This window comes from Callionymus lyra, chromosome 16 (assembly GCF_982586985.1).
Source record: "Callionymus lyra chromosome 16, fCalLyr1.hap1.1, whole genome shotgun sequence".
NCBI lineage: Eukaryota > Metazoa > Chordata > Actinopteri > Syngnathiformes > Callionymidae > Callionymus > Callionymus lyra.
Window position 1 is genome coordinate 3,944,537 of NC_141833.1, and position 12,277 is coordinate 3,956,813.

A 12,277-nucleotide genomic window follows, 5' to 3' on the forward strand; every position below is an offset into this window, starting at 1 on the left:
AGAATGAGAGCACGAATGCTCCTTCCCAGGTGCAAAACAAATAGACTCAAGGGCTCATTCATTCCTCAGGCTATTAGATTGTACAATTCTGAGTTCGGGGGCAGGAGTGAAGTGAAAGTATCTTGATGTTCTGTTCTTTGTTAGTCTTTGTATCCTCTGTCTTTTTTTTTTTTCTTTGATCTATGTTCTTTGTCTTTATCTTTAGACTTAGATTATGTCATCTTGTTCTTTCTCTTTATGTTCTTGTTCTTATTTTATTTTGATTTATTTCTTATGAAAAATTGCTGTATTTTCTGTGGTTATTGGAAAAAAAACAATTTCAATAAAGTTTTTACCTTACCTTAAAAAGGTCAACCCCCAGAGCCAAAACCACGCCTCCAAGGTCAATGGACGGCCACTGCAGACTTCATTATTGACACTACTACTAAGAGAGCAATAGTGTTAGAATTAAAGTAAGTGGAGGACTAAGTAAGTTTCTTAAATCAATAAAAAGCTTTTTAGTTCACATTTTAGTTTTCATAGACTTACATTTGTAAGTCCAGCAAGCTCTCACTGGTGTGTTCACTGTGTGTGTGTCTGACTCTGACATCAGCGGATAAGATCACCCTGAGATTCAGTGTCAACATGTCTGTGTTTGGGTTTACAACAAGAAAAAAAAAAGATTAGCCGAGAATTGTTGATACATAGAGGGTTTCTTAAAACAGTGTTTGACTGATGTGTATTATGTGCCTCTTTGTGTAACTCACATCAGAACCTTGACATTAATGTCATTAAAAAAAAAAGGCTTTTTTTTTTTTCTTCAAATAAATGGACCCTTTTTTAAAGTGACAGCTTAGACATCAAGTGCAAAGAGTCGTGTGACAAACATATTATACATCCAGTCTGACTTTGGACATTTTGATTAGCTGATCTTTTTGTTTGACTTGTTTTCTATTTTTTTTTAAATTCATTAGTTCCCGTTGGTGTGTGGAGGTTTTAAGATATTTAGTAAAATATGCTCTCTGATACAATCCTGCACCTGACACTACCTTTGGGGAGAGTAAGATGAATGACGGTGCTGGGATAAGGACAGAACATAAGGGGATATGGGGCAAAAGAAAAGGGGCAGAAGATAAAATATTGAAGAAGAGTGAAGTGATAGAAGGGGAGAAGCTAAAGGGGTGGAGGTGGTGGGGGGGCTGGTCCAGGTCTCAGTCTAGCAGCAGGATCAAGCCAAACCCACCACCATGAGAAGCTATATAAAGACCTGTATTGATGAGGGCAAGTCTGCCTTCTCCTTCCACTTGTTTCTGAGCATAACAGCAGCAGCACAGAGTAGTCATGGCTCACGCGTGGGGATATGGAGCCAGTAATGGTGAGTTTAGATTTTTTTTTTTTTAATTACCCTCATCACTTTTTAATTTGACTCATTTTACATTTGTGTTGACCAGGACCTGACAAATGGGCAGAGAACTTCCCGGTAGCCAACGGAGTCAGACAGTCTCCCATCAACATCGTCCCCAAAGAAGCCAGGTATGACCCAACTCTGAAGGCTCTGAAGCTCAAGTACGACCCGTCCAACTCCAAGGGGATTCTCAACAACGGACACTCTTTCCAGGTGGACTATGTGGACGATGACGATACCTGCAGTAAGATCCGACAGTTGACAAAAAAAATTCAGAACCCGTTTCTCAGATTACTGAACTTTATCTTTAAATTTAAAACAAACTTACAAAGAAAATAAATAAACATGCATTTGTATTTGCAGATACTTAAAAATAGGTCTATTGTATTATAATAAAAAGTATTTCAATATTTATCAACTAATTTATCATTCAAAAATATCATATATTCTAATATTGTGTGTGTGTTTTGTACCTCACCTTATGCTTCTAATGTGTTATCTCAGTGTAAAGTGTTTCTCCGCCCTGTTGAGTGCGTACTGTAGATAACAGTATCAAGATGTCCCACCCTCACTATCACTGCAACCTGCTCTCTATAACACGGAATCATGCACCAGACAGCATTTATCTCCCTCAGACATCTATTCCATAATATAAGCCTTTCAAATTATTAATTGTTAGAATTAATTGGCTTTTATTTAACTATTTATTTCCTAGTAAAAAAACACCATCTTAACATTAGTGAGCGACAGCATCTTCTCAAAGTAAGCATGTACTTTCAAACACTTGACTGGTTTTCTGCATCTGCAAATATCTGAGAAGAATATTAAGAGGATGGTTAGAGGGAGAAAAGATCTGGACTGAGTCAATATTTATATAATTATCACGGGCCAACTAAATTAACCCCTAAATTAACCCTTGTGTTGTCACGGGGTCAAGGTGAACAAACTCCCTGGCTTCCAGAAATACATATGCAGTGGTGGAGGTTTTTCACCTAGACCAAAAACGACACAGGGGATACCACAAACACATTTGTTTTATAGTCCTCGAAACAGACCTGGGCAAATTGTGGTTTGGAGGCTGGATGTGTCCCTTTGACTGTATTCATGTATTATGTGTTCCTCTACCCTCAATATAAACTATTTATAAGTTATTAATCTTCCAGTGAATATTTTCTCACTCACTCACTCAGTCTTAAAATATACAAAAGTATATTAATGTCAGATAGTCCAATTGAAGATCTTCACATTTAGTATCTTGAAATGATGAAATAATAAACACTTAGATTTATAACACCATGAACTATTGTGAATATTGTACTTAATAAAATGCATTTTATATAATGTGTCCCCTCTGAAAATGTAACTACTCGGTCCTGGCCTAGCAGGATAATATGAGCAGATAACTGTGATGTTTCTGGGAAATAATGGGGATTAGTAAAGGCATCAGGTTTTAGAATGTGATGAAAAAGAGTGAATAAAGTTTAACCTCAAGAGGCAAAAATATTCATTCAAAATTTCAAAACCAAAATAACTCTTAACACCGTAAATGTAGTATTTACATTATACTGACGAGATAAGTAATTTGCTTATCCACACATGGACAGACATGAGGCAGATTTGATAAGAGAAATTGTTATGAGGGTAAACAATGTCTGGTTTTATCAGCCCTCACAGGCGGCCCCATCTCTGGAACCTATCGCCTGAGACAGTTCCACTTCCACTGGGGCGGCAGCGACGATAGAGGCTCTGAGCACACTGTCAATGGCATCAACTTCCCATGTGAGGTGTGTTCACTCTTACTCACCGCTTCCCACTGTCCACAAGGACTGTGACTCACCTTCACGTCTGAATGTCTTCATCATCTATTTTCATTCTAGGAACATCCTCCTGATCTTATTAATATACAATACCTTCTGCGATATCTTTGCATTTTCATTTGGAAATCAATGCATTCCACCTGGTTTTTTTTTCTTCTTTTTGGTTTGAACTTTGCGTTTTATTTTAGTTTGTACTGGAATTACAATATTAGAAAGATTATTATTTATACCCTAAATAGGCTAATTAAATAATATTTTCAAAAGATATATATATGTTAAAATAATTTCCTGCAAGAAAGCATATATTCAGCCTCCAAGAAATTGAAAATCGAAATTGAAGGTAAGGAAAAAAAAGGGTTTAGCTTAATGTGTCCCTGCTGGGTTTGTCATGTATGTCCTGGAAAAACTAACAATTTGTATAAATCAATTTTGCCAATAAGCCAAACCATGACTGACCAGAGTCCAAACAAATGCTAGAGGATGTTGAACTATATGTTAAAGGGGAGACAACTGTTGACGTATAGGACAGGTTGCTATACCTTACAGTTTAAATGTAACATGTGTGACATTTAGCATTAATTCTATAGGTTTCAGAGGGCTAGCAAGTTTTTTAAAGAACATTACAGACATTATGAAGGTTTCTGGGCTTCAATTGTGTCTCAAATAGCTCAAAATAAGCTGTGAAGGTGAAGACGTTAGATGATGTTTTCTTCCCATATTTGCTATTTAACTAATGTCTCAATGTTTTATGATGATGCTTCTATGAAGGTATGAAGAAAAGGATGGGACATCAAATTTGAGCGAACCTATTCAGGACAGACAAACTATATATGCAACAACTAAAATGTATTTTGTCTGAAACCAAAACTGAAACTATATAAATCATTTGTATGCAACGGCTTATGACCTTTCTCATTTTTCAGCTTCACTTGGTCCACTGGAATACTAAGTACCCCAGCTTTGGCGAGGCAGCCAGCCAACCAGATGGACTCGGTGTAGTTGGCGTCTTTCTCAAGGTGATGGCATCCTATAAAATATCCAGGAAACTGATCATTAGTATCTAACCGTGGCTGTATTTACCACAGATTGGACCTGCGAACCCGAGACTTCAGAATGTCCTTGATGCACTGGACGCAATCAAGGCGAAGGTAAGACAAACTGAAGATTATATTTATGTGCTGACACAAATTGCTATGACTTTGCTTGGCAGGGAAAGCAGACAACCTTTGTGAACTTTGACCCAAAGACTCTCCTCCCGGGCTCCCTGGATTACTGGACATATGATGGCTCTCTCACCACTCCTCCTCTGCTGGAGAGTGTCACCTGGATCGTTCTGAAGGAGCCAATCAGTGTCAGTCCTGCCCAGGTATGAAGAATTGCAAATATGTCACATATAAAGGACGTATCTTGAAAATTAAGTATATTTAGGTTACATTTTATTTAATCTTACTTTAATTTATGAAGTAGTTACCCTATAAAACTATTATTATTATTATTATTATTATTAGAGTAAATACATTGGAAATTGCCCCATAATCCACTTCTATGTCTGGACGGCTAATCCGCCCATTTTTTTTTTTATCATTTCTCATTGACCAATTTCTCACCTTAACATTTTGTTGACATAAAAGATATTCAGATATTGACTATTGTGTAGATTCATGGTTTGTCCGTGCTTAAGTACGCGTCAAGCGAGACAACAAAGTGCGGTCAGGGGGCCACATGCGGCCCTCAGACTCCATATTTACGGCTCGCATGAGGTCAGAAATAATACTATAAAACCATGACTATGATTATTGAAGAATTTAACACTGGCTCTTTGGTTGAAGACTTTTTTCTATCTATTTATCCTTTTTATGTATAATTTTTTTTTCAATTGTATAACATGTGCATTTTTTTTTAGAATCTTTAAATAAAATTAAGTAAATATGCAGATTAAGATGAACCCTTATCCAAGAATTTCCTTTAAAAAGTGTTTGTCCCTTCTTTCTTTCGGTAGACGGCTCCTTATTATATATACTGTAAACAATGTGACTTGTCCACCCTTGTGTTAAGCGCTGATGCCAAAACGTCTAAAAAAAAGACATTGTGTAGATGAGTAATAAAGTTTTCTCTTCCTCAGATGACAAAGTTCCGAAACCTACTCTTCTCTGGAGAGTCCGAGGCTCCTTGTTGCATGGTGAACAACTACCGCCCGCCTCAGCCACTCAAGGGACGCCAGGTCCGAGCCTCCTTCAAATGAACCCAGTTTTTGTTCTGATCCTGGATGCTTTTTCTGCTTGTTGTGTGTTACCTGAAAGAAACTATCATCTTAGTTTTACAGCTTTTGTGGGAAAAAATGCAGTCGCTACTACTTAATTTACTCAATTTTTTAATTTTTCTGCAAGCTGGATCTATTCATATATATATTCTTTATCAACTGACCAAGACCTCTTCCTCTAACCAATTGAATGGGTAGAATGAAAATGTGCCTTTTGTCTTTATTTTTGTTGAAAGATAACCAAAGAAAATAACCAAGTCTGATATTTACAGTTCTAGACATTTGTTTTGAAATCCCATGTGTGAGTATTAAATCAATAAATCTTTAAAATGTTAAATGTATTTCATGTTTTCTTGACTCTTCTAATACCATGAAGCACAACTTTTTTATCATGTGTGATTTTAATTTCATTATTAAGGAGGTTAATTAATGTGTGTATTGAGAGCTCCGATAACGGCGCCAAAGATTATACAGCAGAGAGCGCCATCTGGTCGGATCTTAAAATGATGCTTCATGAAGCTTCATCAGCTCATTACTACCTACAGAAAGAGTATTTGAACTTCCTGACTAGGAAAAAAAACGACCAAATCCTGGAACAGCACTAAAATACATGAACAAATAAAATATTGAGAGTAAAAGTACAGACTTCGTCATCGACTGAAAGGAAGAAGTGTATGAATGATGGTATTCAAAAGCGTATTTGACACAAAAACCTAAATCTTAAGAACGAATGAGCATGACATAAAGGTTAAAGAGAAACAGCAAAAATAAATCGAAAAAAAAACATGTTTATAGGCATAAATATTTATTAATTTCGTTTAAATTACACAGGAATATTGCTCAGTATAATCATTGTGTAAAAAAAAAACGTGAACTTGCTGAACTAAAGTACAAAATAATTTTAAAAGCTCCAAAACGAATAATCTCAAACTAAAAATGAAAAGGTGTCTGCTATGACTCTGCTATGATTTTACCACTATTATTATTTCATTCACTTGGAAGAATGTGTCAGTTTTGGATGAGTATCAGAGAAATGGATGGAGATATGAACAGACTATAGACAAACCGAATAGTCAAAAAGCCAAATACGAGATATCCATAAAAACGCAGTCAACAAAGTTGATTTATTGTCCTCATTACTAATATCAGCAAACTTATTTTCCCTCTGTCTCTATCGTCTTCTATCTCGAAAAAAAACCACTCGCTTACTCACAGAGCATCTCTTCATGCTTGAGCGATGGCCGTAACCATGGCAACTACATGTTCATTCCACAAATATAGAACATGGGGGTGGAATGGTTCGGAAGCGGACAAGAGCGACACATTCAAAGATGGCTACTCATCAATAAATGGGCCAGAAAATTAGGGTTTTTACACGCACACACATTAAGATGGATCTGGATTGACATTTGACCATCTGGTGTATGGTAAACATTATCATCTGCTGGTTAAACAACACCTTGAAATAGAAACTTACTGTTAGATTACATAGTAGTAGTTTTGGCGGAGACTCTGCAAGAGAAAGATGAAAATGTAACTTTTACTTTATCTCACCTGGGAAACTTGGTGAAATGTGAAAGTCACCACAGTCAAGTTGACTGTGCAAACCCACTTTAATACCAAACAGATTTTTCTTTATTCACTTTTCAATTCTTTTATATGATAAACCAGATGAAACAATTAACTGAAGAAAAAAAAAGAAATTAAATATGGACCAATTTCTGTATTTATCGAATTGTAAATCCAAGTGTCATGTGTTTGTCATTTTATAATATCAAGTATAATAAAACATTTACAGAGCGGGTAAATGATTACTTGGTTAACATATTAATCAGATCAATTAATTGATGAAATGATGTGTTAATTTATATGTACTTGATATTAGTTTTGAACATCCTTTGAAGAAAGTTAGGAACTTGATCATTTCATATGAATATTTCTATGCATCCCTTCATTATTCTAATGCAAATTTGCTTTCAATTCATTATACTATTCATTAACATATATACATACATGTACATTTCCATTAATAAAAAATACATCTTATTTTAGAATTATTGCGATGACATCTTTGTGCCAGTCACATTTGCTTGTCATGAACGATGCCAGAGTGGGTTCCTCTTGACTGTTTAGTATTTCATGTCCCAATATTGACACTGTGATAACAGCAGACAAGAAAAACAGATTTATGACCTGCTCACTTCTAATCTATTTGGTATGACCACATGTGACCTCAAGCAGAACATCTTGAGGCACTACGGACACTTCTATCCTTACTGATACTGCAATTTAATATTCCCCCCATTTTATTTGAATTTAATCTGCCACCGTCTACAGATGTATAGATATAGTAATAATCATTGAAAACTTCCTATGATGAGATGATTTCTCTTTTTTTTCTGCAGTTTGAATGTATTTATGTTAGAAATCAATGATCACAAGTACAGATGGGTTGATGAAGCTTCATTAAACAGTGTCTTAATGTTCCAAGATCATTGGAAGGCCCTCTACGATCTTTGTTCCAATCCCCAGCCAGAGGTCCATCAGCCCTTAAGCTCCTTAGTTCCTGCCTTAGCATCCATCCATCTTACAGTTTTTATCTTCTTTTAGACCTTCATGACTGTTACTTTGATGACATAATGTATACGTTTTACTTTACTTATAATCTAAGGTATTGCAAGTGTTTCAGCTATAAATACCTTTGCAAAAGGTTACACTTTTTTTTTTAATAACCATTTAATACTTTCATTTTATTATCAGAGTTGTATATTTGGATATTATGTAGGGTTTACCATTTCCAGTAGATTGTATCAATTTCTCTTCACTGAATCATTTGTTTGCCCTTAATCAACCAAAAGACTCTGAATCAAAAAAGAGCCTTAAAATAAAAGTTTATGTACCCCTGTTCCCTGCTGCATAAGCGTGAAGCATTCTAAACATTTGCACAGTAACCCAAGAAGGCAAATTATAAGCAGAAATATATATTTGTCCAATAACTTAACTTAATAACTCCAATAACCACATGCAAATACTGGAAAAATATTTATTTCAATCATATATATTTATCTAAAAACACTTAAATCTTGTACAAGGTCATTGGTTAGAAGCAGGGGTTTTTCCCAACGCCACCTGAAACAAAAATGTGTTTAATAAATGTAACATTGAATTAAAGAACAATTACAGGTATTCACACATTTCCTAAACATTCTGATGAATTAGTTCAAGCCCATTTGACTATTATACATTGTAAATCAGACACATTTACTTCCAACCATCCAGGTAAAAATAAGTAAGATGACATTAACTGTGCCATTTCTTAATAACAGAATACCAATAGCATAATTATTTAATGTGAAACTAATCACCCAAGTTGGCTGCAATGTTCAGATGCTAGAAGCCAATAGAAAGTTACAGAACATGTGCCTTGTGGCTGAGAAGTGCAGCACTATTTAACAATATCTTACGAGAAATATTTCATATTGTTATCATGTGTAACCTCTTTGATGCTTACTTCTTGATTTTATCTTGCCATGGAATCCAAACTCCTGCTGGTGACCGTGCTTCTCTGTCCACACAAACAAAATCATACTCAAACAAATGGAAAAGTCTTTACCATTATTTTTTGTCATTATATAGGTAATACTTCATGAAGCCTCATCAGCCCAGCACCAGAATCAAACCTCATTTACTTAAAGTCAAATTCACCTTCATTCAAATGCATTCGCACAATTTACCTTGCCGTCTGTTTTTCCACTGATTCTGTCTCTTTGGTTGTTTTTGTCGGTTTCCATTCATGCAGACGCCTTCAGCTTCTCCGTCATCCACTCGCACAACTAAGAAAAGGAGAATTTTTTTTTTTTTTTTCATGATAGCTCTGATGTGGCTGTAGATGTGGATGTTAAGTAATGTGATCAGGTATGAAGAGAAACTCATTTCACCTTTCTGTTTCATATGCCGTCCATTTAGCCGAGTAGTCTCCTGACACGGACAAAACTGCAACTCCGTGCACTGAACTCCACAGTCCACCAAGTCCCTCTTGGACGGAGAAACGTTGTGCTGGTCCACTGTGGGGACAATTAGCAACTGCTGCTCCTGTTGCTTGTGCGGTTCAGACAAAGGGTTACTATGGTTGCACTGTCCTTCGCACAAATGATCTGCTTTAAGATTGTTAGCAGTATGCTCAGTTAAAATAGTACATTCCTGGTTTGGGGTTTTAGATCCCTCAGGTTCAGAAGACTCATTTTCCTCCGTGTTTTTTTTAGGTCGCAAAGCTGCTGGACTCAAGTTAGAGTAGTCTTTAGGATCATTAGGAAAATCTTGCGTCGTGTTACAGACAGCGTCAACACTCGGAGCATTCTTCCGATGCATGTATGAGGGAGGTGTGCTTGTGATGGGAGGAGACATGGAGGAGAACAAAGTGTCAGGGTTACAGTTGGTTACCAGCTCATCATTTTTGGGTGACCCGTCGCATTTCTTCTCCGGTTCCTCTGGGACCTTAAGCATTTCAGACGTGCTGTTTTGCAGCATCCATTCCTTAGAAGGGACGTAGAGAGCAAGAGACTCCACGGACCAGACGGACTCGTCACCCATTTTGGGTTTAGTGTAATACAAGCTAAATGGCGTAAAAGAAAGTCCCTCTGATGTGTCGTCTTGAGTATTTATTTCATAATCATCTTGGCTTCCTTCTTGTATGGGTTCAATACAATTCCCTTTCGTTAAAACATGTTTTTCGCCATCTACAAGTAGTGTTGCTTCGCTGCTCTTGGACCCCTGCTGGTCTTCATGACGTTGTGTGGGAGAAGCTTGCGTCGACGTGCAATCATCCCTCTTCTCTGCAGGATCCGAGTAAACGGCCAGTTCCCCCTCAACTTCAGTTTCATAGCATGGTAACTGAAGATCATTCTGGGGCAGGATCTTGTCATCGGCGCATCTGGTGTCCGCTTGGCGCGGCCCACTCCCCCAACTCAGAAGGATGTCGGGGACCGACAGACGTCTCTCTTTACCAGTCACTTCCTCTCGTCGAGAAGAATTACACACAGGATTTAGACTTTCTGTAGAACTCACCGACCATAAGTGGCCATTTTTCCTAATAACACTGCCAAACTGTCCCATTTGCATCTCCAAAGATGGCTTCATGATTGATTCTACAACATTAGATCGAACATCTCCCCTTTTACCCTCAACAGCATCACTAGCATTGCTGTTTGGCAAGGCTGGGTCTATCCCTTCTGGGTAGTGCTTGTGGGAGCTGGAGGACGATGGGGAGCTTTGAGCCGTTCCCTGACCAGAGTCAGAGCCAGTTAAAGGACTCGTACTGTTGTATCCAGGCATGCTCCTCTGCGGAGGTTCCGTTTGGACCTCCGAGTTCACGGTCTCACGTGCCAGGACGGGCTGCTGTGGCCGGACTCTCCGGGTCTGGTATGGATTTTGGTGGTGGGCCATGGAAGGATGGACCGGAGGTTGAAAGAAGCGTCTATAGTCAACTGGCTGCAAGTGAGGATGAGGCATGATGTAGGCTGGAGCATCCATATATGGAGGAGGAGGCATGAATGGAGGCACAACCATACCATAGCCTGGGAAGAGGAACAGTAGATTAGCAAGCCAGCAATTTAGTTCTGCCAAGACAAGCATAATAAGTTCCCCTGGATTGGAAAGATGCCAACTGAAACCATGTCCTCTATGACTTATACCCAGTTAATACAAAAAAACTCTGCAGTGAGAATTCTGACCCGCTCTAGTAGAAGAACTCACATTTCTCTCATCTTTAAAACTCTTCACTGGCTTCCAGTTTCTTTCAGGATCAACTTTAAAATTCTGGTTCTTACTTTCAGAGCTATTCATGGTCAGGCTCCTCCTTACATCAGTGATCTGATCCAGCCTTACACCCCAGCTCGGGCTCTGTGGATCAGAATCTACTGATGATTCCACGCACACGGTTCAGGAACAGATGAGAGAAATCCTTCCAGACTATTGCTCCTAAGCTTTAGAACGATCTTCCTCTCCCTCTGTGTTTGATGGATCTACTGACTCCTTCAAGAAACATCTCAAGACATTTTTATTTGTGCAGGCTTTTCCTTGATTTTCTGGAACTCCTGTGTTTTTTTCTCTGGGTTATCTTGATTTTTTAAGTATATATTTTATTGAGTATTATTTTGATTGTTTAATGACTTTGTGACACTGGTCTGGAAAAGCGCTCTATAAATATAAATTAACTACTTACTTACTAACATTTGGTTGTAAATGGAAGCACCTTGACATCTCCAAGAAGTTCCAAATGAGTATTATGTACATACAAATGAACACTTTTCAGAGGCAGGACATTTCCGTTTCTAATAGTTTCGACATCACTTACTGTTTGGGTTATCAAACCATTGTCACAGAAATACATCAAACTCACCCATGCCTGGGAAGCCCATAAATGGGTTGTAAGGAAAGGGCCACTGGTATGGCATGAAGGGTGGGTGAGGAGGGGCTTGAACATAGTAGACAGGCCTGGGCGGAAGGTGATGTTGGGGGTGAGACTGAGGTGCTGGATCCTGACCAATGCGATGATCCTGCTGACCAGTGCTTTGCTCACTGCTCCGGGAATGAAACTGGGCATGTTGTTGATCAGCGGACAGATGAGGAGGGGGTGCATTAACTGCTGCCATGATAACCCTGAAGACAGAAGTTGCATTCTCGTCAAGTGACAAAACTGATACATCCATCTTTTATTTTAATGATTAGATCACATCAAAATAACATTTTAGTTACCTGAAAAGACCATAATGGTTTCAGAATGTTCCACAGTAATGTAACACATAATATATGGGGGAA

The 12,277-nt window shown here is 37.9% G+C and overlaps 2 protein-coding genes across 2 annotated transcripts; one reads left to right on the forward strand and one right to left on the reverse strand.

The window, feature by feature from the left end:
- The first annotated feature begins 1,196 nt into the window (after positions 1-1,196).
- On the forward strand, positions 1,197-5,798 carry cahz (carbonic anhydrase). Its single transcript, XM_087811032.1, has 7 exons — positions 1,197-1,354; positions 1,431-1,628; positions 3,050-3,168; positions 4,125-4,217; positions 4,287-4,349; positions 4,412-4,567; positions 5,324-5,798. The coding sequence occupies exons 1-7, from the start codon at positions 1,321-1,323 to the stop codon at positions 5,441-5,443; spliced, it is 783 nt and encodes a 260-aa protein (XP_087667158.1). The 5' UTR covers positions 1,197-1,320; the 3' UTR covers positions 5,444-5,798.
- Positions 5,799-8,561: 2,763 nt separating this feature from the next.
- Positions 8,562-12,111, reverse strand: buc (bucky ball). The gene is made up of 4 exons (XM_087811742.1): positions 11,859-12,111; positions 9,196-11,034; positions 8,973-9,026; positions 8,562-8,590 (listed from the first exon to the last, which is right to left on the reverse strand). Exons 1-4 carry the CDS (start codon positions 12,109-12,111, stop codon positions 8,562-8,564), a joined length of 2,175 nt encoding a protein of 724 aa, XP_087667868.1.
- Between the last annotated feature and the right edge of the window lie 166 nt (positions 12,112-12,277).

Bases quoted from the DNA above. Each gene is read 5' to 3' on its own strand.
- cahz (XM_087811032.1), top strand. From the start codon at position 1,321: ATGGCTCACGCGTGGGGATATGGAGCCAGTAATG. The intron at 3,169-4,124 runs GTGTGTTCACTC...CTCATTTTTCAG, and splicing joins GCATCAACTTCCCATGTGAG to CTTCACTTGGTCCACTGGAA. The intron at 4,218-4,286 runs GTGATGGCATCC...TATTTACCACAG, and splicing joins TAGTTGGCGTCTTTCTCAAG to ATTGGACCTGCGAACCCGAG.
- buc (XM_087811742.1), bottom strand. From the start codon at position 12,111: ATGGCAGCAGTTAATGCACCCCCTCCTCATCTGTCCGCTGATCAACAA. The intron at 11,035-11,858 runs GTGAGTTTGATG...TCCTCTTCCCAG, and splicing joins TATGGGCTTCCCAGGCATGG to GCTATGGTATGGTTGTGCCT. The intron at 9,027-9,195 runs GTAAATTGTGCG...TTGTGTGGACAG, and splicing joins GTGGAAAAACAGACGGCAAG to AGAAGCACGGTCACCAGCAG.